Source organism: Melopsittacus undulatus, chromosome 9 (genome assembly GCF_012275295.1).
Source record: "Melopsittacus undulatus isolate bMelUnd1 chromosome 9, bMelUnd1.mat.Z, whole genome shotgun sequence".
NCBI lineage: Eukaryota > Metazoa > Chordata > Aves > Psittaciformes > Psittaculidae > Melopsittacus > Melopsittacus undulatus.
Genome location: NC_047535.1, coordinates 9,495,016 through 9,521,509, shown reverse-complemented (window position 1 = coordinate 9,521,509; position 26,494 = coordinate 9,495,016). Strand labels below are relative to the sequence as shown.

At 37.9% G+C, this 26,494-nt stretch overlaps 3 protein-coding genes across 3 annotated transcripts in view; 2 read left to right on the top strand and 1 right to left on the bottom strand.

Annotated features, from left to right (window-relative positions):
* The window catches only part of ADAMTSL3 (ADAMTS like 3), a 177,678-nt gene extending 162,790 nt beyond the window's left edge, over positions 1-14,888 (top strand). Inside the window, exons 23-30 of the mRNA XM_005148730.3 lie at positions 2,597-2,779; positions 4,795-4,914; positions 5,953-6,165; positions 8,644-8,827; positions 11,341-11,545; positions 12,329-12,438; positions 13,157-13,371; positions 13,905-14,888. Coding sequence (XP_005148787.2) covers positions 2,597-2,779; positions 4,795-4,914; positions 5,953-6,165; positions 8,644-8,827; positions 11,341-11,545; positions 12,329-12,438; positions 13,157-13,371; positions 13,905-14,014 — 1,340 coding nt within the window. The 3' untranslated portion in view covers positions 14,015-14,888. The remainder of the gene's footprint in view (positions 1-2,596; positions 2,780-4,794; positions 4,915-5,952; positions 6,166-8,643; positions 8,828-11,340; positions 11,546-12,328; positions 12,439-13,156; positions 13,372-13,904) is intronic.
* Positions 14,889-19,090: 4,202 nt separating this feature from the next.
* On the bottom strand, positions 19,091-26,027 carry SAXO2 (stabilizer of axonemal microtubules 2). The gene is made up of 4 exons (XM_005148731.3): positions 25,981-26,027; positions 22,257-22,436; positions 21,136-21,338; positions 19,091-20,073 (listed from the first exon to the last, which is right to left on the bottom strand). The coding sequence occupies exons 1-4, from the start codon at positions 26,019-26,021 to the stop codon at positions 19,091-19,093; spliced, it is 1,407 nt and encodes a 468-aa protein (XP_005148788.2). The 5' UTR covers positions 26,022-26,027.
* A 118-nt stretch (positions 26,028-26,145) lies between these two features.
* The window catches only part of EFL1 (elongation factor like GTPase 1), a 76,394-nt gene continuing 76,045 nt past the window's right edge, over positions 26,146-26,494 (top strand). Inside the window, exon 1 of the mRNA XM_005148732.3 lies at positions 26,146-26,225. The gene's annotated coding sequence lies outside the window, so the exon portion shown is untranslated. The remainder of the gene's footprint in view (positions 26,226-26,494) is intronic.

Below are 26,494 nucleotides of genomic sequence, written 5' to 3'. Positions count from 1 at the left end.
TTTCCCCACCACACACTTCATCTAAGATTGCTTGGATTGCTTCATTGTGCCTTTCAGCTGGGCTGGTTGCTGGACTCCCATGCAGGACTCTGTCCACGCTTCTGCTCCTTACACCTAGAATTCATGCTTGTGTATTCACATTATTCACATGAGAATTGATCTGATTTATCTGTGTGTGTGTGTGGTATTCATTGCTTCTTTCCCCTAGAGAGAAATGTATACTGCTCTTTGGAGAAAGAAAGAGGAATCCTTTGCTTCAACTTAACTAAGTTTAAGGTGTGTGGCAGATACCAGATTCTGAACTTAAAATGAGAGGCAAAGTTATTCTGTTGATTTCTTCTGCAAACTGAACTCCAGGTTTTAAAAGGCTCTACGTGCCTCTGAATGAGACACAGGTAGAGAGTAGAGACATGGTAATTTTTCTGGGATAAACTCTAGGATACAAACCAAGTTTGGAAGAAGGAAATATTTTAAGTTAAATTCCAGGAATGAGGGACGTTTCTGAATGCAGAGGGAGGAGATATCATGGGGTGACATTGGGCAGAATTTTGATAGAGGCTCAGGTTAAAAGCTTAAATTTGAACCTTTCCAAATGTTTTTATGTTTTGTGGAATTTGACTTTAAATTTGTTGACTTCAGTCCCATCTCAGCCGTGCTGCTTCTGTCTTATTTTTGGCTCTCATTGGTCTGCTGGATTTTGGTGCCAGTGCGGGTATTCTGGCTGCAGACCTCTAGGCCTTAGATTAAAACAGCTCAGAATCCTCACAACACCTCTTCAGCCCATCTGTATAGTAAGTATATGTGCCTGAATGGCCATGGAAAGTACACTGTAAAGGAAAAATATGTCTGAGAATGGTACACTTTCGCCAGAAAGCAGGGGTAAAATGGAAAAAAGACCCTTAAAACAAGATCTCATCCTAATTCCAAAAGGATTTTTTGAAGTGGCATAAAGCTTATTCTGGAAACTTGAAAAACAGCCTGTTTTTTTGACCCTTGTGCACCCTGCAGTTTTGTACTTTGTTTTATGCAGTTTTATTCAGTAAAACAAAATCTCGTAAGTTTAAAAGCACTGAACAGCTGCTAAATTGTCTAGAATAAAATCTGTGATTATGCAGAAGAGTGTTTCTCTGCTGTTTTTCTAGACAAAATGATGGGGGGGAGCTTTCTCCTTCAGTGAAATAGCAGGTTCCAAAAAATATGTCTGGTTCTTATTACAGTAAAGGAAAATCCTGAGGTGTGCATTGGAAGTGCTAAGCCAGTGATTGAAATGTTAAAGTTGTTCCTAAAGGCTATTCCACATCATGAAGACATCATCTGTAAAGTAATACTGCACAATGATCTGTGAAGAGAGGAGGCTGAATTAGCATTCAACATGGCTGAAACTTCCAAATGTCCCACAGTCAGGTCAGCTTCTATAGCAGAACCTGGTCTGGTAGTCTTCAGTTACTGCTGACCAATATAGTTAGTAAAGAAAGAGTTCAGGTGAACAGCAGTTTAACTACTCTGGCTTGTCTTGTGCCCTGTGCCTTCATGCACCATTGTGGCTAGTCACTATGCCACATAGGCCAGGCTTACCTCGCAGTTTATCTAGGATTTTGGAGCTTTGAAAGAGGACTTCTGCAGCAGCAGCTCACCCAGAGCACAAGCAATGAAGCATCTGATTTGCCATTTCACAAATTTCCTTTTTAAAGACAAATGTTTGAGGAAAATAAAACCGCAGAAGTGCTCCACAGAGCTGGTGCTGTGCCAGTGGAAAAATCACCCAGTTAAAAATAAATGACCAGTCTTTAACTGATTGAAACTTAGAAACGGCAAGTTATCTGCAAATGCAGTTTTTTGGTGTTCAAGTGTTACAGTGTGTATGTTGATAGACCTTTGGATTTCTAAATCATCGTGAGGTTGCTTAACAACTGGGCCCCTCATTTAGGTGTGAATATCTCTTTCTGTCTCTTTTCCTTCACACTTCACTGTTACAAGTTGTACATATGATATCTGTAAGTTGGAGTTTTCCGGAGCTTTTCTGGGAGAAACTGGCCACGTGTATTTTCCAATCTAATTGATAAATATATCCTTTTTTCTTCAAGAGAAATATTTTGCCTCCATTTCTTTTTCTCTATTTTTAATTAGAAATTGAATATTCATTCCTTCCTTCCTATATTCTGGCATGCAGGTTGAATGAGAAGATGCTGTGCAGGTCTTTATGACAGCAGGTTGAATGAGAAGATGCTGTGCAGGTCTTTATGACAGTTGGTCCTGATTGGGGTTAATGTTCTCATGTCTTCTGGTAGCAAGACGCAGAAGGACATTGCTTTTGTAGGACTGGTAGCAGTGTTTTAAGCTGTTCTGTGAGCTTGCCTTGCAATGCTTAACCTTTAATCTCAGTGGGATACTGAAATATTAATAGGACTTACAACTAAGAAGTTCTGTTGTGAGTGGAAAAAGTACTTGATTTGCTTCAGTGTTGTTACTTTGGTTTATATGAATTGTGAAACAACAGAGGAACTTAGGATTCTTGGGTGTTATGGTAGCAGTTTGCAATAGGAAATCTATGGTTTATCTCTCACAAATAAATGTTTTGATTACTTGCATTTTTAAGGTGTTCCCCAACCAAACGTAACGTGGTATAAGAAGAAAGACATTCTACAAATCAATTCTTTCTTGAGTTTGAATGGCTCTTTGTTTCTGAGCAATGTGTCCTATGAAGATGCAGGAACATACACTTGCAGAGCAACTAATGCTCTTGGAAAAGCTGAAGCTTCATCTGTTATCCACTTAACTGGTAAGTGCTAAATGAGAATTCCTTACTGATAACAACATCAAGCCACTTCCATTATGAAATTTAACCAATAAAATAGTCGAGGGGATATTTAGCACCTTATTATGAACCTGGTATTTTTGACTGCATCTGATTCCCTAGGTTCTGTTCTTTATTTTGTGTTTCCTTAAATAGTGGATCTAGGTGCAGATGGTTTAACTTGTGACTTCTTCAAAACTTATTCCATCTTCTTGCTTCCAGGCAACAAATAGCAACCATTAAACCAGCAGACACATTAGAAAACTAAATCCACTGTCACATTGCTGCCAGCACTTTTATCTAGGACTTGAGTTATTGAGAAAATCTGCAGGGAAATGTAGTGAAATGAAAGAAAAGGCTTGGTTTGTGTTTTATTTTATTATATGGGAACATAGAAAACAAAAAATTCTGAAAATGAACTGCTAACTCTCAAAATAGAAAATGTAAATAAAAACTCCATTTAAATGACTCTATTGTAAGTAGATTAATAATGTAATACTGTATAATACAATCATGCCTTGCAAATAGCTTTAATAAATGGATCATTCACGTCTAGAGATTAACTTTCTCACCATTTTGCTGTACAAAGTACAACACTGCTACACATGGCCAGTCCTGCTACAAAGCTTCCTTTCTTAGGCACACATGTGTCGGGCAGGTTATAGATGTTTGGATCTGTTGGCCAAGGAAGAAGTACCAAAGACATAATAGGAGTCTCTGTGTGAGGATGAGTGTAGACTAAAGCTCTGGTCTTGGTTTCAGTTTTCCTGGAGTACATGAAAACTTCAGATGTTCCAGAAAGGAATATTATTATAATGATGTGATTGGGAAGATTGCTCGCAAGAATCTGAGCTTCGTTTCTATTCCTGGTCACATGATGTTAGTTCAAATAAACCTTGAGTGGATAGGAGAGGGCTAAATTCCGCAATATTTTATTTTTTGGCTGTGCAAAATTGCAGTGAAATCAGAGGACTTCTGGTGTCAGGGCTTGCAGATTGCACTGAATCTAAAGCAACATCATATCAGCATTTTGGACCTTGCTACAGCAATTACTGCCTCACCTGGGGCAGTCGAGTAGAGCAAAATCTATGCAGCTTTTCTAATCTAAGTTCCTAAGTACTGATGAGGCAGCTAGCCTATTGTCTGTGTGGGACTGGCCTCCCTGTGGTTCTGAGACTGTTTTGTCCCAGTGTTTATATGGACAGATAGGAGGGTTTGTGTACACTGAGGAAAAATGTTGAATCCGTGTAAAATGACCCACAGAAGTTACAATATAACAAAAGACTGACCCACAGAATTTAGAATATCACAAAAGATTAAGCCATGCTGGAAGGAGAATCATAGCCATTATGCACATTCATTAAAACAGAAATGTTGACTAAGTGGCAAGAACTGTGTGTTACTGACAGATTGCCACATTTTTGGCAGTTATTCTGTCTGGCATATGATAAAAAGAAGTTGCTATAGTGATAGGCACGTGATTCTGCATACATTATGCTATCTCTATGCATAATGAGGTTTTAAAATATTTTCTTCTTTTTTCTGTTGTAGCACTCTCTCATAATTCCATCTAATAAAACAGAGGAATTGGCCTGATTCCACTGAGAGAAATATTTTTCTTAACATTTCTGTATGTGAATGACTGGCATTGAAATGATAAATAACATTGTCACAAGAAACAGGAAATGCATCATACATCCTACAAATCCTGCTTTTACTCTAAGTGTTACAGGCTTATTTTTTGAGTAAATAAAATTCAATCAAATTGATTAAGAAACTTGCATAAACATGTATAAATAGTTTCTGTTTCCCTGTTTATATATCTCAAATACATTTGTTAGACAGTTTAACTGCATAAATTAAGTTGATCCCGAAGAATACCAGAACACTATTATCCTTCTGCTTCATAACTAACATGTTGGGTATTTTGATACAAATGGGTTTTTTTAACACTGTGGTTTAATTCTCGCTAAGAATATATCTTACGCATTGTCTTACAGAACAAAGATTTACAGAGAATAGCACCCTATTATCAAAGGGAAGCAGAAGAAAGCGTGTTATAATGGCATCTGGAATTGGTACAAATGTCAGTGTAGTACCTGGAGATCCACTGAGAATAGGTAATTTGTCTTTTCTTCTTTGTCAGTTAAATTATATTATTTATTCATTTAATTAATAATGGGAGGGGCCTCTTGGAGAAATGAGTGTAATTCCTAAGAGTCCAGGTTTGCTGACCACCTGGATTTCCTAACCATTGCTAAGCTTTCTGTTATCAGGAGGAGGCCTCAGAGTAGGCACACAATTATTGTTTGATTCAGGTTTTCAATAAATATTTTGAAAGGGCAACCCTTTAGGCATTGTCTGGGTGACTCACCATGGGACTAAAGACCTGAAAACTATGGGAGGGGATTCAGCTGGGATCTGGAACTGTTCTTTCCTTTTTTTTTTTTTTGTCTAAATGAATATCTTTGTTTCTGTCCCTGCGTGTCCCTGTGGAGTGAAAATGCAGCGATTTCCTCTAAGGTGTTCCTGACTCCCTTCCAAAAGAGAGAGAAACTCTTTCATTGCAAATCTCTTTGTATACTGTAGAGTCTGGGATGAAATACTTGTTCTATTTAAATAATTGTTCCCCCTGCTTACTTTGTTCACATAGAAGTTAAATTTGTAAGAATAAGGGGTAGTGTGTTTAAACTTAAACAAGGGAGATGTAAGTTAGATGTTAGGAAGAAATTCTTTACTGTGAGGGTGGTGAGACACCGGAACAGGCTGCCCAAGGAATGTGTGAATTCTCCATCCCTGGCAGTGTTCAAGGCCAGATTGGACAGGACCTTGAGCAACCTGGTCTAGTGGGATGTGTCCAGGTTGGAACAAGATGATCTTAAAGTTCCTTCTAGCCCAAAGTGTTCTATGATTCTGTAACTTGCTGAAAGTGAAAATACAAGGAACTGTGGTAAGCATACATAAGCTTATACAGCTGATAATCCTCAAGGGACAGTCAGGATTTTGGGCCATAGCTTGGACTTCAGTGTATTTACACATACTCCTGTTTTTATTTAGACTGTTAAGGTCTTCTATGTAGAATCACACAATAACACATACTTATTCACAAATGTTTTAATGTGTTTAGAAAAACTTGCTAAAATGCTGTTGATTTTTAGGTTGCCCGGTGCTGCCCAGCTACAGAAATACAGTTAACTGGCTTTTCAGAGGTAACCCGATTGAGGAAGTTAAGACCTTGGAATACCGAACCCTGGTTGGGGGTCGTATCCTAGAGGTGAACACCAGCTCTGGTCAATTTGCTGGACAATTCCAATGTTGGACTTCAGCTAGTGCAAAACTAATGTCAGTTTGGGTAAATGTCAAGAAGGAAGGTTTGTTGAAAATTATATGACAAATTCTTAATTTTTAGAGTATTTTCTTTCACTGTGTAAAGACTTTCCTGAAACCTAACCTGCTTTTATACATAGAAAGTAATTCATAAATTCATGTTTAACATCACATATGTGAATAGTCCCATTTAAGTCATTAGACAATGTTCATACTCAGAGTTGGATATGGGAATTAATGTGTACCCAACTATCATGTGGTGGTTCTCATTTTGTACCTGTGTAGCTAAGAAGCTGAGAGAATGTTGCCTGATTCAGTGCCTTGCTGCTTAAACAGTTTTAAATTGGTCAGGTTTTCTCAGCTTCTCCTTCAATAAATCATACAAATTGCTTCCAGGATAGCACACCGAACTGAAACAAAGCTAACTTTGAGGTTCTATTTGAAAATATCTTCATTATAATCAAAATAATTTTAATAATTGTCGTATTACAGCATCATGACAATGATACAGCCGTCTTATTGTAGTCACCCTTAAACATATCGGTGTACTAGGGCACATTGCACGCTCTTCAACTTAATGTTAAGTTTTCAAAAGTGTTTTGTAATGTTCTCCAGTGTAACGCACTTGCACAAAACTACATTTCTATTAGTAGGTTATAAAATGTGCAACTGAGAATTATAGATGAATTTGACAAGGATCTTACATGTGCATCAGCAGGACAATAGAGCAGGCAGTATCTGCAAACATTTTATAAGTGTTATATGTTTAAAGTGCTTCAGAAATTACTTACATTTTAATTTGCTTTTTTAAAAAGACAGGTAGAAACTTAGATCCTATTAAAGTCTGTCAGCAAAGCACCAAACAACATGTGAGAGTTAAAAATACCCCAAACTTCTTGCCGGTCAATACCTGGGGAATGTAAATGAGGTTTAAAAGCAAGTATCTGTTGAAATTTAAAGTTTTGGTGTGTTTTTTATCTATTAATATATCAATATGATTTGGCTTACTGTTTGTGCAAAACACCCTAACAGTTAAGATCACATCTTAAAAATTCCCTGAGCTGTGTCTAAGTGTATTCTCAGTGACTGGCAGTGCTTTACTTCTGTGGGTGAGAATGGTTCTGGTAGGCATGAGGATGTGGAGTCAGTTACATTTACAAAGTGATTTTACTGAAACGTATTTGTGATCAAAATATTTAGTTTTAAAATCAAAAGTAAATCGAAACAGTAATGAACTGAATGAGACAATATCCTAATAGAGGTTTAGCAAACCCTGGTCCTAATACATATCTCATTAAAGTTAAAATTTCTGAACAAGTCCAGACAGGTGTTGAACTATCCACCTGTAGTCTTTAGCTGGACTGCCTTTTGGCTGCCCAGTACCATTTCCAGTCAGGCTGGAATTTTGGGGTCAGAATTCCAGTCAGGCTGGAATCTAGGTCAGAATTTTGGGGCAATTTCATTTTCTAATCATGAGCTTTAATGATGCTTATGTGGACGTTTCATCACTAAAATACCTGTGCATTTATAAGACTGCAAAATCTCCTTTCGTGTTTTTTTGCACAGTAGGCATATTGAGGGCACTTCTGAGCAGTATCATCCTAGTTAAACAAACAATACAATCTCTCCATCATAGTTTCAGTCAGTAAATTTAACTATTTCCACTTTGAAAAAGGCCCTTTTGTATTATTTTAAGAAACCCAGAAGTAATAAGGAAACATTGAAAAACAATAAGTTAAAGAATTCATTATGTGCTGGAAGAGTGAGCCTGTGGACACAGCTGGTAGCTATCAATTATTCTTGGTTATTACAGAAAAATCTGACTCCTTCTGTGATCACATAAAAATCTGTCAACATTGCATAGTACTTCATCTTTTACCAAGTGTCAAGAAAAAAAACTGTGGGGCAAGGGGAAGTGTGGAATTGTGACTAAATAGAAAGGTAGCAATTGTTAGAGGTGATGGGTTTTTAATATAAAATGCTCTTTAAAACAAATTCCTTTTTCATCTTGCCAGTGCCTCAGTGGCAAATTATTTATGCATTAAATACTTTTCTATAGTTTAGTACAGGATTCCTTTAAATCCTGAAATTATGTGAAGTGTCTGGAGTAAGATGAGTTTTCTTCAGAATAAACTCACTGTAGAACAGCAGGAAACCTGGAGGGCCTGATTTACAGTTTCCTCTTTTTAAGGCTCATTGTAGAAAAATGTTACGAAAGTTTTAAAAGAAGTTCATTAGTTCCTACTGTGAGCCAGGTTCTGCCCTTCGTGTGCACATATGCTGATCCCATTTGCCTTCTAGAGAACTCTGTGCTCATATGTAAGGGCTGAACTTGAAGGGAAGCTGAGTAGGATGAAATTCTACTTGGGCTTATGGTCCCTTGTCACAATGCTGAAATATTTGCTGTTCTAGTTGATGCAGTGTCTATCTAGCTTAAAGAATATGCTGCCAAATCAATTGAAATGTGACACAGTTACAATGTATAGTGCCTCTCTCACACTATTTTCAATTGCATTTCTTAGATTATAAATGGGAATATACTGAGTGGAGTACTTGTTCTGCTAGCTGTGGGAACACAGGAACCCGCTCCAGAAGGCTACAGTGCATGAACACAGAGAAACAGAATGTAAATGAATCATTATGCAGAGAGCTGCAAAAGCCAGTGATTACTTATGAGTCATGCAACACAGATGATTGCCCTGCCAGGTAAAATCCTTTCTACTCTTATTTCCATGTGCTCTATGTGTATTGAATGTTTCTGTGCTTGTACTCTGAGATTGAAATGGGGGTTTTGGTTCATCATGAACCCTGAAGCATAAGAGATGTCAAAACAGATCCCTAGCAAGTTAGGGAAACACTTGATTCAGCAGGATTAATGAGATCTGTGCAAGTCTCCATGCTGCTGCAGCAAATCCTGCTGCTGCCACACCTCAGAAGCTAAGCTGGAGGTCTCTCCGAGGCACTGATGTGCTAATTTTGTGGAATCTGTGCCAACACACAGAGAGAAAACTTGTCATGTGTAGAGCAGCCAGGATCCTCTGTGTTCATCCCCTCTCCTTCCATGCCAGCAGAGCTCTGAGTAGGATGTTTGCTGTGGAATGCCTCATTTGTTTCTAATGCACCTCACCACAGTGTCACGTTCCATCCGTATCCTTCCCTGCCAATTTTCTCACTGGATCAACTGGGGTATCTTGTGATCTTGGTGCAAAAATCTTTATATCACAGGCAAGTATACCACAACATCCGATTCCAAAAGCCAAAACCTTACCTCTAGACTTCCTGAGCTGCACTGAGCATTCCAGCTCAGCAAGGCTCTAGGTTTGTAGCAGGAAATCCCACAGGAGTCCTCAAAACAAGTGCTTTCCGATGCTTAAAAGAATTGGCCATAACTGTCTGCAACATAAAAATCCGTGAGGGCTGAAAAGTCATGCACACATTTTGGAGTTGTCCCTCACTGGAAAACTTTTGGAGAGAAGTGTTAAGACCTTAACTGACATTGTGGGAGTGCATCCTGCCAGTATGTTCTAAACCATGTTCTAAATACAGAAAACATAGCAACAGATAAATAGTAAGAGAAATCTGTTTATATTGCATTATTAGCAACCAAAAACCCAGATCATCTGAAATTGGGAGTCTGAACTCCAGCCAGCCCATAGCAAGCAAACTTTTTGCCAGTGGAAAAATACTGAAATAGAACTAATATTTTGAAGCACACAGACTCAGTTGCAGGTTCCCTCTTAAAATCCAGCCATTCAGAGCAGGCAATAGAGACTTAGGAGGATACAAGAGTACTCTCTTGAGCAAGGCCATACCTTTTCAGTGGACTGCAGTACATGTTTTAACAAACTGATTGTCGCTGGACCCAGAGTATTCACCACCAAAACCCATCAGTTATTTCATCAACAGCCTGGGACCTAAATTCCCTGTTATTAAAATGCTTAGACCTATGTTGCTTTTAATTTGGCTTTATGTACTCACCAGTGGGAGGGAATTGTGTGCATGCCCACATACTTAACACTACCTTGAATTATATATATATATGCTAACATATGAATTATTTTTATGAAGTATTCCACACTTCCTGTATGGGAAAAGCATCCCAGATGCCTGGAAAATAGCCCTATGTCTGGTTCCTAATGCCTCTAACCTCCCCCTCTTCCTTGTGATTACTGACCTGGGAGGGAAGTACAAAATGTTCAGACTTCCCCTTCCATTTCCCCACTTACTGATTCCTGCAGGATCTCCTCATCCCAGGGCAGCTGTTGAGAAAATACCCATAGAACTGTAAAGTCTTTAATGTACAGTCAGTGTCATAAGCCCTTGTTATTCAAAGCTTTTTGTGCATGTTTAATTGCTTCTCTCCAGAACAGCATAGAAGTGCAGTTAAGCAAATATAAGGGTTTAAGCATATTCTTAACTTGTGCTTTAAGTGTTTGCCAAATTTGGGCCTTGCTGACTTGTTGTGGTGCACTGCACCAAGTGTTTGTGAAAGTACTTGAGCTTTGAAAGGGAGAAAAAGACAAGGGTCCAGACTGTAAAGATTAATCTACCTTTAATGGATATAAGCTGTTTGACTGTAAGAAAATGAAAGAATTGCTAAAGAGAATAGAGTATTTTTCCTATTATCACACTTGTGCTACACATGAAGGCCCATTCTGTATTCCTAGCTTAGATTTATGAAACAATCAAGTCAAACAAATCAAGTAAATCATATTACCACTTGCTGCTTCCCAGTATTGTTCCTAGCTACTAAGACAGACTCATCTTTGCAACTTGTAATAAATAAATAACATGTTCTGCTTGAGCCATTATCTAGCAAGATCTTGATGTAATAAATTTGCATGAGTTATGACACCTGTCATCTTAGCAGTAATGACATCAGGTGCCGTTCACTTTATAAGTTAGGGGAAAGTATGCTGTCCTTCTTTCAGAAATGTTAAATCCAGTGGAGTCTACAGGGCTTACCTACCACAACCTGTTGTGTACAAGCAGTCTGACTTCTGTTGGCATATACTGAACCATAGTTACCTGGAAAGTCATCAGTTGACCAAATTCATAAGACCTTATTTATTTGAAAAAGCTGTTCCTACCTTTTCTCACATATGAAACTTGCGATGACGGGTTCCTTTTGATTTTTATTTACAAACAGATCCCTGCAAACTACCAGGATGTTTGCAATGCTTTCATGGCTGCTCTAAATTTGTCTCTGCATCCTGTAGGTGGATAACTAGTCCGTGGTCTGAGTGCTCTGCATCGTGTGGCAGCGGATTTCGCTATCGACAAATAACTTGTCAACAAGTGAAAGCTAATGGCAGTGTGCTGACAGTGCTGCCGGAGGCTTGCATACATGGAGATCGTCCCATGGGAAGGAAACCCTGTCTGGGTCCCTTGTGTACAGTGGGGACAATACAGACAAAAGGAGAGGTATGTTACACAGTTTGTGTGGAAACTCCTTAGATCATTAAAGTGTGTCAGTGTTGTCATGCCACTGGCTGAACATGTATTCTCTTTGAGCCCTGTTGCTCAAAGGAAGAGTTGTGTGCACTTGCTGAAATTGCCTTTCAGACCCATTAATTGCAAATCCTTTTTTTTTCAATAATTTTGTGATGTGCGAGCTAGTTTTATCATATTTGATGACATGATCCAAAACCTAAGGATTAGTTTCAGTGTACTTTATAAGCTAATCCATTATGATGCATTCCATTTTTAAGCTAGTATATTGCTTTCATTGCAGTGTTCTAAGAACACAGTTTGCATAGCTGTACTTGTGAAGTCACCAAAGATGTCTTATGTTTTCTTTGTTTTTTTCATTTGTGCCATAAACTTGTGTTCATATTGATATGATTTCTATGATTAACAGAGTGATTACTATTCAATGAGCAGAGAAATGAATTAAGAGAATTACTGTTGCTGCATTCCTGATACAGGCATTAGCAAGAAAGTTTGTGATTGTCAGAGCTACAGATAAGATGCTGCAGCTCTAGCAATGGAAAATGATGAGAACATAGGATTTAGCTTTATAAACAGGTAGGAATGTCGGTATCTTGGCAAAATTACACAGAAACCCTATCCAAGCAGAGGTGAATGCTTGAAAGAGAAATGCAGATCAAGAATTATGACAGGGTAACTGCCTAGAAGGGTATTTCTGTGGTTATTAACTTATTTATTTCTTTTTCTCCTCCCTCATCCTTTTCTCTCACTTTTTAGTGTTCTGGTCGCTGCATAGGCCGCCCTGTAGGCTTACATCATCGTCACTTTATATGTCAGCTTCGTAATGGATCTTTGGTGCCAAACTATTCTTGTGATGAAAGGAAGAGGTATGCAATTTGAAGCAGTTACAAGTTAGATTGTTTAGATGATCATATCAAAGACACAGGGCAATGAAGAGCAGGGAATAAATGGGTAACAAGCGCATACATGGGAATTGTTATTGTGTTTCTAGATTACTGAGCCCAGCTCTTCATAGTTCTTGCTGTAGAAGTGCTTCTGAATTGTGAGCATGTCAAAGCACTTTCGCTCCACACACAATGAAGTTTTGGCTCCACTGAAGTATGCTGTGAAACTTCCATGTACTACTGAGAGCCAGGATTCCACTTTGGCAGCTTCAAATGTTTGAGGAGGTTCAGTGTCAGCATAAAAACATTTCTTGTGTTCAGGAGAGAGGCTATGCATGAAGAGCATGAAACATTTCAGGGTCAGTTAAGTATTCCTCAAGACATTTCTTCTATTCCACTATTAAGCAATTGGTTTGAAGATACAGGGCATTGTCATTTGTTTCCTCATGAGTGAGGCATGATAAATGAACACAAATGAAATACAGGAAGTTCAACTTAAATATAAGAAAAATCTTTTTCCTCTGAGGATCCTCAGGCACTGGAATGGATTACTCAGAAAGGCTGTGGAGTCTCCATCCTTAGAGATATTCAAAACACAAATCAGCCTCCAAAAGTCCCTTCCAACATCAGCTCTATCATTCTGAAAATAATGGTATAGTGCAAAAGCAAACATTTAACTGCCATTAATTTTCCTCCACAGGTCTCCTGTCAGAAGAAACTGCTCTTCAGAGGCATGTGATGTCTACTGGCGGACAGGCCCTTGGAGGCCTTGCAGTGTGGACTGTGGGACTGGATTTCAGTCAAGACGAGTGTATTGTGTACACAGAAAGAATAACAAACTTGTGGCTGACCAGTACTGTGGATGGAGGAAGAGACCAGTGACCTGGCAACACTGCAATGGCACAGCCTGCAGCAGTGTGTAAATGTTTATTTATATATGAGCATAGTAATAGTTTGTAGCAGTTATATTAGAAAGTGACTCACAGTTGTACGCTAATGATTCTACAAGCATTTGATTGTACATCAAAGGTAAAACTATCCTCTCCAAGGAGTACTTCACAGTCCTGGGGTTATTTTTCTCTGAGTAGGCCAGTTTGATATTAAAGCCTCAAAAGCACTTTTAGAAACAGGATATTTAGGAAGTTGTTTTATGCAAACTTCCCCACAACACTGCGCCAGTTGTGACTCATGAGTCTCTGGGCAGGCTGTTAATTCCTGAAAGACGGGGTAGTTTTATGAAACAGAAAATAGGTAAATGGATGCAGTGAGATCACACCTCTTATTTGTGACCTAGCTCAGTTTGGAGTCCACTGCTGCCAGAAATGCAAAGTAAAATAACTGCAAAGCTACCAAGGAATCAATCAGTTGTTTACAATTACAACTGTAAGTTCTACTTTTTATCTTTTGTCCATTACAAAGCCTATTAGTGTTTAAATATATTTTTTCAGAAGGCAAATGCAAGGATACAACTCACTACTGTACATTTGTAAAGCAACTAAAGTTATGCTTGATAGACACCTACAAAGAAAGATGTTGTCAGTCATGTCAAGAAATATAACTCTTCTGTGGAAAGTTCATAATGCTGCAGTGAAGAGTGAGAAGAGAGGTTCATTAAAATAGCCTGCTCAAAGTATACACTTGTAAATAAGACATTAGTCATAACAGTAAATGGAAACCTGGGGCAAATGAAAAACCAGTATTGCAGATTGATAGGCTGGACAGAGCAATTTTTCTGGAAACTTTTATTATCCACTCTCTGCAATGGAACTTTTAATGTTTTAAAGATCTTTGTGTCTGGATTAGGAAGATAACATCATGACATATCATCTGTAAAAATTTTACATTTCAATTTCATCAGGGAAAAAAAGCACTATCTGAAAGCACCAGATAGTGCTTACTGTCCTCAACTTATGAGAAAAGCAAAGCCGTAAAATCCTTTGAAGAATTCTGGAATGCAGCAACTGTTGACCCCTAGGTTTTGTTTTCATTGTTTTATCAAATTTAACACAATTTTTAAATTTATAGAAGCTGTGGTCTGTAGCTGTAAAGTACTTGGCAGCAACTTTATTTTCATAAACAGCTTGAGCTTAAGGGTTGATCTCACAGGATATGTTTTACTGATATTAGCTGTCAGATGGATACACAGAAGTACATTCAATTTTTTGTGCTTGTAATTATGTGTATGCAGTAAAAGACATTGTAGATGCTAGTACAATTTTCAAAACAGCAATAGATCTGTTTTGAATAAATGGGGTGTCGTCTTCCATTGTTTCTACTCTTCTGCTCCAGCCATTGAAGTACAGTCGAAGTTCTGGCATGATTGGACTTTTCTACTGATTTAAAACTAGACACAAGGCTTCCTTGTCAGAGCTGTGAATGAAACATTTGTGAGCACTGTTCTCTTCCACATCAAGTCAAATGGGGAGCCACTAACTGGCCAGAATGGTTGTCACATTTTCTGTCTTGAATAAGTTGTTTTTCCCCCCCCCCCCCCATTAATGTCCAAGGAACAATCATTAATTATGAAGATAGACAAGTGCAAGAACTCTATTTTGAGCAGTTTCCATCAATATGACTTTTCATCATGACCATGAACCATGAGTCTTTTTGATAAATTCTGATTATGATATTCCCAGGTAAATTATTTTCCGCATAGCAGATTGTCTCATTAGGGCTGCAAGCAGAGGGAACCCCATAAGAGGCAGCAGATAGGTGAGTTTTTTTGTAGTTTCCAAACTACTGCACATACTGGAGGTCTGAATGCTTGTATTGACTTGGATCTACATTACACACTAATTAGTGGGCATGCTGTAAGAACAGGTTTAGGAACAGCATTCCTGTACAATGGGTTTGCATCACTGAAAATTAGATTAGCACTACTGTATAGAAAATGTTTAGTGTGGACTATTGTGTCGGAGACTGACTACAAGGAGAGGATATTCCTGATCAGTACCTTTTTAATCAGCGATGGGTCTTGATTGTTTAAGCAGTTTTTTAAATTAAAAGAAAACATTTGTAAGATACTTTTGTAGATATTTATTGTCTGATTTAAAAGTGCAATATTTTTTGTACAGTGTTTAATAAAGATTTTTGGACATATATTTTTTCTTATTACCAAAATTTCTTATTCATGTTTTTGCTTATATTTAAAGTCTTCAAATGTTAACAAATAGCATTTTTTTGTTGCTTTAACTTTATCTTTGGTTAAGTATGCATGCTATACAGAAGCAGTGCTGTAAATGTTTGTTACTGCAATTGGCATGACACTCCTCTGTAGATTTATTTTATTGCTTCTCCAGTAATTGAAGATTTTACTTTCTTGAATGTAGTTTTGATATTTCTGAAATAAAGTCTAGTTTGATTATTCAACACTGTGATTACTGAGAGATTGTTTGTTACTGTGATTTCCATGGTAGCTATGCTTTCATTCCAAGTGTTATTTTATCAGCCTGCTATGTCCGTAATTCTGAGGTTTTACCAAAGCTAAGATTAATTCTTATTTTTGACAGCTTATCAGACAGATTCTCACCTTCATTACGGTCTGCTTTGCACTGCTAATAAGAGGCACCGCAGATGTAACCTGACTGAAAAAGTGGGGAAGAGAATTTGCAAAAGTACAAATAGATCTGACTCATTGAAATCTAGAATCAAGATTCTGTAAAAAGGTGAAATAAAGTTACATTTCTTTGCTGCCTGCAATGTACTGCACCAAGCAGAGTTCATTTAGATCCAACAGAACAGCTCTATGTTTTATATTTAGTGGGTGAAGGGAATAGTCAAGGCAAAAAAATCTTGTTTCAGAATTTCCAATATGTGTAATAGTATTTAGAAAGAAGAGTCTCATAAATAATATGAAAATAAATGTCTAGTGTTAAAATGGTGGTGTTTCAGTTATCCTAAATAATAACACTGGAATAGTGCATGGATCTGTTTAATTCTCCTTTGTGTCACCAATGGATTCTTTCTGTGCAGTCTGTATAGCAGTTCTGTGGAGCATGCTGTATAGCATACTGCCTGAAAAGCACTTTCAGAATATCAATTGAATCCATGAGTAACTTTTCTGCTTATACATCTTGGTTTAGCATGACATCATAAAATGCTTTCTAACAGCTGTTATTTTGAGAAATATTAATTTTCCAGCCTGCTGTTCATTTTGTCTGCTTTTCAATAACATGTTGCTTATGACAAAGTTGAGCTGAAGTATTGAATACCGTCTGAAGGTTTATAGTATCATTTGATAGTTTTGCTGGAAGCACAATCAGTAGGTTGTGGCTCTTTCAACTGTAATGTAATAAAGGCTTTTTCTTTCAGTATTAAACTTGGGGGAAAACATTACGGGTGAAATGAAAGGGAATATGTCCCCTCCACCCTAAAAAAGTCTTCAAACACATCTGCAGAGGAACTATTAAATGTATCTGAATATGCCCTTTACTTCCTCCCAAAATTTTTTGCACTGTGCTGGTAGGTGGCAGCAAATGACTTTCCATAACTTAAGGGGAGGGGAAGTGACTTAAGAACTAAAACAACATCTGTGAAAATTACAAAAAGCATGTGGGCTCACTCACAGACCCAGAGTGATTTTCAGCAGAACATGCACACGTAACTTCATGGATTCAGATTGCATTTCTCAATGAGTTTTTTTTCCTCCCTAGAAAAGAGGCCTTGAAGGATCTGAGGAAGGATATTCTGTAAAATTCTCATGAGATACTAAGACTGTGTATAGGATACAGGCATGGGTAGGTGTAACTATGCACAGTTTTGACTTTGTTTTCCCAATTGTGGCCAGAGAGAGAATGGCTCAAGTTTCATAAAGAAAAGGGTGTTTGTAGTTTGTTTTCTGCTGTGGTTTAGAAGGATGGCAATGAATTGTACTTTTTTCTGTACTACTTCTAGGTTATCACAGCTTTATATTGCCCTTGTTCATTCTCAATCCAAAACGTCCTTACCAGCTGGGAACATAAATAATCTTCAGAGAGAAAATGTTAATTGAGTTGTTGTTTCTTTAACAGTCATGTTACAAAAACACAGGACAAAGACAAACATTACATAAAAGTAACTGATGCTTTAATAATGTCTGGACCTCTTTCATACAACATATTTATGCACAGCTAATATACTCAGTTCATCTTTCTTCCTTGCATAGGATCCAGTTCCTGCTTAGAATGTATATCCATCATCAATCTTAGTCCTTTTATTGGTGATTTGGTTATGAATTAGGAGCACATGATTCTTTAGAGCCCAAATGGTTGCCCTATACCAATGTGTACAAGATCTGCAATACTGAAAAAAATCATACTGGAGTAACTGTGATAATAGAACATGATACTGTTAATCATAGAATTATTTATTGGGTCTTGCTTAAATCATGAACATAATAGGACTGAAATTAAGTTCATCTAGATTTCCCCAGATGAGGTAAAGATACATAGAGAAAATACTAAATATCTCATACAGAAGCATAATCACTGCATGTGCTATTGCTGGAAAAAAATTGTTTCCTGTGCTTTTTAATAAGTAATTCTTTGAAGAGCAGACAGGCTCAAGCCAGGCTGTCTACAGATTCCTGCATGTTGGCTGGTATTTTTTTTAACTGAGTTTACACTATTTTCTGTTATCTCTACATACACCTTTATAGTTTTCTGCCATTTTCCCCATCAGACTGACTCTGCTGTGAACTCAGGCAGTGATAAGAGGCTGCTTGGCTTTAAAAATCAGATAGCAGGATTAAAACCTGCAGCGGGCGGATGTTAACTTTTTGAGCCTGATTCTTTCTACTTCCTCACCATCTACCTTAAAAACTTGAAACACAATCAATCATCTTTGAAATCTGTAAAACTTTATTGAATTTGAAAACTGGGTTTAAAAATTACGCAGGTGGGAAGGTCACAGTGTGTCTGTGTGTCCAAAGCTATGTTTCCTTAGGGAGTGAGGCTGAAAAATCACAGTCAGGAAAATCAGGAAACAGAGTCTAATGATCTGCTTTTTATGTCTGGGTGATCTCAGGTATGTGTACAGGAGCATAGAAGGGATACTTCTTATTAATTGCTGTTAGAAATTAGAAATTTGTACTGTCTTCAGAACTGAATGAAGGAAAGATAATGATGACAAATGTTAAACCCAGGATTATAGGTATGCTGAGGTGTGATGGGATGCTATCTTATGATTTGGGCAGCAAAATGTAAAGGAAAACTATCTTCTTATCAGATTACTCAAAGTATTGAGATGAAAAACTGGGCTGATGAGCTAATTATTTAGGTCACAGCATTATTTGCTTACTATGAAAAGAAATTATGATCACGAATAGTTGCTATTTCACAAATACAATTTTGATTTAAAGAGTTTTAAAGAATTTTAATTTAAAGAATTAAAAGTACAATATCTATGCTTGAAATGGAGAGTAATAAAATTTGGGAAGTCATGATCAGAAAAAGAATATATTCTGTATAAGGTGCATTATTCATATAAAATTTGGCAAATTTCTATTATTCTTGTAATAAACTTCTAGTTTTGCTTTCAGTTCAAATACTTTTAAAAGCAGAATTTGCATTGTTTGCTTTCGGTGTTTTAAAGAAAAAAATTAACAAGTAGGGCTTCAATTCTTTAAACAGGGTGCTTGAAATACTGCAGTTCGGTATTAAGACACAACAGCTATTTCCTTTGGAATAGGATTACTATCTGACTTGGAAAATTCTGGAGTGAACTGGCGAAAGAATTTGTGACCATAAGAATCTGTGTTTACATAGACATAACCTGGAGGAGATGGATAATTTGCAGGGCAGATCTCTGGTTTCTTTGGAGTATATTCTGTGCGATACATAGTTTCATCGTGAAAAGGACCTGGATTAAGAGCTATAGCATGTACAGGTTTGAAACTTTGAACTGGAGTGATCTGATGTGGTATGTAATGAGATTTGAATGTAGTTAAATCATAAAATTTTCCCATGGGTTTTGGAATTTCCTGTTGTTTCTTAATAATCTCTTGCTGACAGGTACCCCAAGCTTTAAAGTCTTCTTTCATAGTAGTAATTCCTTGAAAAGGGGCATTGGTTCTTCTTCTATTAGAAACTGGTCTTATGGGGAAAACAGGAGAAATTTCATGCTTAATGTAATCAAGATGGCTTGTGGAGTTAAAATCCATGCTGCCTGAGGGTGGAACATACTCTCTGGTTTTGCGGACCTCAGGTAAGGAGACCAGCCATGGCTGAAAACGATCCTGGAATTCCGTGACTCCCTTAAAGCGAGCATTGGTGCTAACTTTTGCAATTTCAGGCTTGCAGCTTTTTGCAAGTTCCCCAGGTAGCCCTTTAAAATCATTCCGGTGGGTTGTGAGATCTATAAAGGGTTGATTGCTTGGCTTGTACTCTTCTTTTGGTCTTATGAATTTTGGTTCCAGTTGATGAGCAATATAAGAAGTGCGATGGCTGGTAACACCATCAAAAGGCACATCTGAAAGCTTGGCTACACAAGGAGGTTTAAAACTTTGTCTGGGATTCAGTTCCCTAGGAGCAAAGTCATCTTGAAATGTAGTAGAATTTCCAAACTTCTCTGTAGGTGGGTGATATACACATACCGCTTTAGTAGCTTCCCTTCTTTGAACTTCCCATGACCTGTAGTCATCTTTAAAGCAAAACCAAAACTTCACCATACAAGTGTAATTACTTAAGACCATTCCTCTAAAATTAAGCCAAATGATTCTGGTATTAAATCTTGCAAAACTAATACAATGGAGGTAAGTGAGAATATGACATTTTCTGCACATTTGTGATATGATAAAACTGTCTTTTATTATTAGTGTGATAAAAAAAAGACAAAAAAATTTATATGATGTCCTATTTTAGAATCATAGAATCAGAATAGTTAGGGTTGGAAAGGATCTTAAGATCAACTAGTTCCAACCCCCCTGCCATGGGCAGGGACACCTAACACTAAACCATGTCACGCAAGGCTCTGTCCAACCTGGCCTTGAACACTGCCAGGGATGGAGCATTCACAACCTCCCTGGGCAACCCATTCCAGCGCCTCACCATCCCAACAGTAAAGAATTTCTTCCTTATATCCAATCTAAAAAAATTTTGACTATATCCTCAAGGAAAATGTTACATGTACATATTTAATTTTTATAGGAAAAAGCCTACTTGTATGTAGGCTAAATAGAGTATTTAAATTTCCTTATAAGTTATTTTCAATTAGTAAATATAACTAGAATGTATTTATACAAATGCCTTTCTATCTAGCATAAGTTTAAGCTTAAAGAAACTAGTGAAATATAACTGTTTTTTTTTAAGAGCCTTTTCCCCAAGTTTTACCCTTCCAACTCTTTCTGTCTCTGTACTCTGTCCTCTGCTCACTTTGCATAAGCATTCAGTCTTTCTGTTTTAATATATCTGATTCTTATTATTTCAACTATTTTGGCACTTTAACTGCAACCAACTTTTGCCTGAGATAGTCTAACCGAGCATATGTTAGAGTTTCTCTCCTTCTAGCCAAGAAAACCTTAGAGAAGGGTTTTTGTAAAACCAGTAAATGTCACCTTTAGAGTGCTGAACATTTTGAGGCATTATCAAAATTATATCTTACCCTCTGGCCCAAACTAAAAGAATCCAGTTTCTGAGATAGGTAATTCAGAATACTACCTTCATTTTGGTTATTTCTCTTTCCAAAAGTGGCATATATTATTACCTTGATAGGTCGGTATGGTATCCAGTTTTCCTCCTGTAGTGTGTTTTCTCTCTAGAGGTCTTACTAATGTCACTGGTTCTATTTTATGAGCATTGTAATCTTTCTGGTACGTGGTTCCCAGTTCTATCTCTCCTGTCTTTGGTTTATATTCTTCCTGTACCTGAAAATGTCGCTTCACAATATTGTATGGTAAATAATCAGATCTGAAATGGGGAAAAAGAGAAACACCAGTTAAAAAACATTTTTTTTTTTCTGATGGAGGCACTTTTGTCATTTTTTCAATATATGGAAAAATGAGAACTTATAATGTTTACTCTGAAAAATCAATCTGAGGCCATATGTTAGAGGGATAGCAAGGAGGAAAGAAAACTATAGCACATAAATTACAGGTACATTACATTAAAAGTATATGCAGTACACAGCCAATCTTGCAGAATGCATTTGCCCATTTTAATAAATACATGAAGTTTCACCTCTTGTCCTTGTAGCTGAAAGGAAAAAGAATGTATTAAAACTATTCAAAATAAAGGTTTGTGCTCCTGTCACTGAAAAGGAATGAGTGATGTCTTTTTCCTAACTACTTGAAAGATGCTCTTTAATTTTGTAAGCTTAACATCAGTCTGTACACTGACAGGACAGACCTACTGAACTGCTTTAGAGATGGTTTTCTTCAAACATCTAATAATTTAGAAGCGTTTGAATAAAATAAAAAGAAAAAAGATCTCAGATCCTTTTACTTAAGGTTTAACTTCCCCTCCAATCTCAGATTCCACCAACAGAAAGTTCCCCAGTTTGCCAGCTTGTTCATGCTAGATGAGGTTGAGATTTCCAAAACAGGCTGAAAACAAGAACAAAATTTTTTTGTTATCTTTACAGGTTAGAGGATTCCCTAAAGCACAGAAATCCTGTTGTATGAGTACTTCATGGTTTTTCAGTGACCTTTTTGTGCTAACTGTATTCCTATACTCAAAATTTATACTTTTATATATGCTAAAAGTGTAAAAGATGCAATGATTGCATTTTGAAAATGTTTGCAATACAATGTTCAGTCCCCCCTTAAAAAAGAAAATATGAAAAACTTAATGGAATAATTGTGAAACACACTGCTTGAAAATGCTTACTTAAATGTTGTAATTCCTTCCATTTTCCCATGATGCATTTGATACTCTTGTTTTGGCTTAAAGCTCCAGGGAGGAGAGATGTTGCTATACTTGGGATATTTTTCCACATACTCTGTTGTGAGGCACGGCTGTTGTCCATTATCATAAATCCTTGTGGGTTTATGAAGGCAGCGATGGCGCCTGGGTAAAACACATCAGATGAGATCATTTTGAATAGTTTCATTTAAGGGAAAAAAAAAAACGCACTCTATGGAGAGGATAATGGATGTGAAAGATTGAACAATGTCAGTTGCTGTGCTTAAAATGGTTTCTGGGTGATAAAACCCCAAAATCCTGTGCTGATGGCATAGGTCCCAGAGCAGAGTATACTTATGCAGTAATGAACAGCATCAGCATGCAAGTTAGTCCTTAATACAGACTATGAAGGATGGATACACCTGATCTCAGTCCTCTAGATGATGCTACCACCAAGATGCACCTTCTTCTCTTTTTTTTAAATCTTTAGTAATATTGCTAGTCTTATATGTAAAAGTAACTATGCTTCATTTATCCTCTCATATTGCCTCTTTTTGACTGTTTTCCCTCATTGCTTGACTTTATTTCTGTGCCTCTACTCACCTATTTTCACCACAAATATTGATTAGTATTTTCTGATTAAAATTGTAGGGGTGTGAAATCTTCTCTGTGTTTCTAGAGCTCTGAAGGCCATTTCTGATTTTTTCAACCTGCTTTTTTTAAAAAAGGACTGACTAAATCCTCAATCCAAAATTATGCTTAGAAATAATGACATCTGTTTTCCTTAGTAGGTTTTATTTCAATTACACCCGCTTGACATTGCCTATTTTAGTGACACCATTGTGTTAAAAGGTGTTAAGAGATATATTGTGACTTCATTTACTACTTATACCTGTTGTTTTGAGTAAATTTTGCATGAAATTAAAATGTACCCATTATTTTCTATATTGCTGTGAAAACCTTGTTATTCTAATTTGCATAATGCATCTCTGGCAGTTTGTTTCAAGCATAATTTTAAAATTTTATTTTGGCTGATGTGATTATTATTTAATCTCTCTTTTAAGGATATATTTCATGAAAAATGTTCCTCGTATTTGCAGCTGACAACTTGCAATACTGGTTCAGATATAAGCAAATGGATATAACAATAAATATATGTTTAAAATAAATGTATTTTCTAAAATTCAGTACAAAAAAAGTAAAAATGACAAGAAGGGTAAAACAGTACAGCTCTTACTGGGTATGAATAAATTCAGGTTTCAGGAAGCTAGTTGAAAGGTCTGAAGAGAAATGTATCTCACACTGAATACCAAAAATGAAAAAAGCAAATTATAGCAAGGTAAAATAGAATACAGAAACAGAAGTGAAGGACTCCTGCTGGGGAAAGTAAAATGAAAAAAAAAACAAACCAACCCAAAACCAACCAACCAATCAAAAAAACACTGAAGTTATCTGGAACTGGAAATCCCTAGAGCTGATAGTAGTTTGGGCTGCCTGACTTTGCCAGCTCAGTAGTTCAACAGATGAGAAATGAAGTAGCCCCGTATAAGAAGCCAGAACCTTTCAAAGCCTCAGGTGCTTACTCCTTTTCAATCAAGTCAACAGATAGTCAAGTAACAATTGAGACACCTATTCAGAACATACCAGGGAAAGGAAAATGGAAAGAACAGGAAGGGCAAGAAAACAAGGAGGTAAGTGTATGCTATTTCTCAACACTTAAACAAAAACTTACTAAAATACCTAAACAAGCACAACTCAAAGCTTTTTATTTTTTTAACTCCCAGTTCACATGCTATGGTCTGAAAGACAGAAATTATGTATGGACACTGTATTTTTGAGATTCATCAACTTTCCTAGTAGGAAAGGGAGACCTGATAGTTTTTATTTGGCATGTGTATATATATGTGTGGTCAGTATAAAGTTTTAAACATCCTATATTTTAGAGAATTCTTTTTTTTTTTTTAGCTGACATTTGTTCAGGAATCTAGACTTTGATAATAATATAATAAAAGTGCAATGAGTGGAGAAAGGCTGACACTGAGAAGGGGGGGTTGGAACTTGATCTTAAGGTCCTTTCCAACCCTAACTATTCTATAATTCTATTATTAGATCTTTTTCTTTGCTTTGAAATCTCTTCTACAATGTTCATGTGTGGCCATATACAGGTAGTGCTGCCAAGCAACTAGTCACCCCTTAAAAACAGAAACACTGTAACTACAGTGAAGCAAACACAATGTGCTGCCCAAGCCAATAATGGCTTAAGATTCTATTGACTGTATGAACTCCAATTATGTTTACTTTAAACTGTAACTTTTGTGCATGTTTTATTCACTTATTTATATTGTTAAGCTGGGTTTTTGAATGAAAGTTTTTGGTTGAACTGAACCTTGATTTGTGTTGTCAGACTGTGTTCTCTTGCCAACTTTACACTTGAGCCTGAAGCAGATTTGCTATCTCATTGCAAAAACAATGTGTTCCCATTCTTCGTTAATGAAGGGTGTTGGAAACAAATTTATGGGACAAACTACATCTATAGCCTTGGGCAAAAAGGACATTCTCAGCTTTACACACTGCCTGTCTTTTGCGCCTATGTACAGATATAAAAAGCCGTGATGAACAGATGGACAGACTTCTTGTGCAGAAGCACGAAAGGGCTATGTCTGCCCTACAAATGTCAAAATGAAACCTGTAGTTCATGGTGCCACCTGCAGCCACAGGGTTGGCCTGGTACTTCCAAAAAATAAAGATCACGCTCTTGTGATCTTAAGACGGCTCTCATATGTATGTAGTAGCTAGATTTTTTTTTCTTTTAATATTAAAAACTGAATCTTTGAATCCTAGGGTGAGTACTTTTCAGCCTTTTTTTGTTTGTTTCTTTGGGTTATTTTTTTTTTCTCCCCCCGTTTATTTCTTTAAATTTTAATGTAGAAATAGGAGAAATTGAAAATATGAACAGTACTGACTCCACACCTACGACCATCTATCTGAATTTTGCAAGGTTTAAATCCCTTATGGTTTTGAAAAACCTGACTCGTGATTTTTTTTTTTACCTGTGGCATTGATGATAATACTACCGTAACAGTGATTTATAATGAAAATTGCCTGCCGTACCCTCTCACACCAGCTTTCCCAGGCCAGAGAGGCTACAGCAGGATGATTAACTGTGCGTCTCCATATGTGATCATAGAACTCAAAGAAATAGTGGGGCCTTTCTTCCAAGTGGAGACTACTACTGGATGTGATACATTTTAATATATTAATATATTTTAAAGGTTATAGTTCTTGTACAGGTTTCTGTCAAGGTTGATTTAGCCAGAAAACAAACAAACTCTTTTGATGGTTTCTTAGGAGCCCTCAGTAACAGTTGATTCTGATTCAGGGGAAGCCTGATCCTGCGGTGTCATCTTGTTGGTTTTGAAAGACTTTAATGCTTTCAAGATCTGCTTTTTCCCCTACCCTATTTAAGCACAAACATACTACTGCACATTTACCAAGAAGGCCCCTTTAGAAAGAAACGGAACCCAGAAGCTGTTGAAATGGGAATGTTTCTGCCACCCCACCGCTAAGGACGCTATCCACGGCGCGGCACGGGAATGGGGCGGGTGAGGAGCACGAGACAAGGGGTACTTCCGTGGGGCCGTAGTACTGAGGGGGACCCGCCGCCACCCTCCGGGGGTGACCCGCTCCCAGGTCCCACAGCCTGGCTTACCCGCAGGTGCAGATCTCGCACAGGCACCGCGGCCGCCCCATGCTGCCCGAGCCGCTCCGACCGGTAACCAGGGAAGCGCTGCGTTGCGAGGCAACGGCGGCGTCCTCGTCGTGAGCGGCCTCCGTCGGCTTCCGTCTGGCGTCACGCACGGGCGGGGCGGAGCGGGACGCGCGTGGGCTTCCGGGTGCTGGCGGCGGAGTTCTGAGGGAGCGTGGGGGGAACTTTCTCCCCCTCAGCACACACCGGTGAGGGACCGCGGGGGGCGGGCGGCGCGGCCTCCCCCTTCCTCACCTCAGAGCCTTAAGGCACTCGCTCCTGGCGTGGCTGGTCGAGGCGTGAGAACTCGAGGGGAGTTCCGCGTCCCTCTCGTGGGCATCGGCCCCTGTGGTGGCTGTGCGCCTCTGAGGCGCGGGAGGGTGCGAGCAGCCCCGGGGGAGGCGGTGGTAGCGGTGCCCCTGTGTGGAAGGCGTGGACGGTTGTACCTCCCGGGGCGGCTTCGGGTGCACGGAGCCGC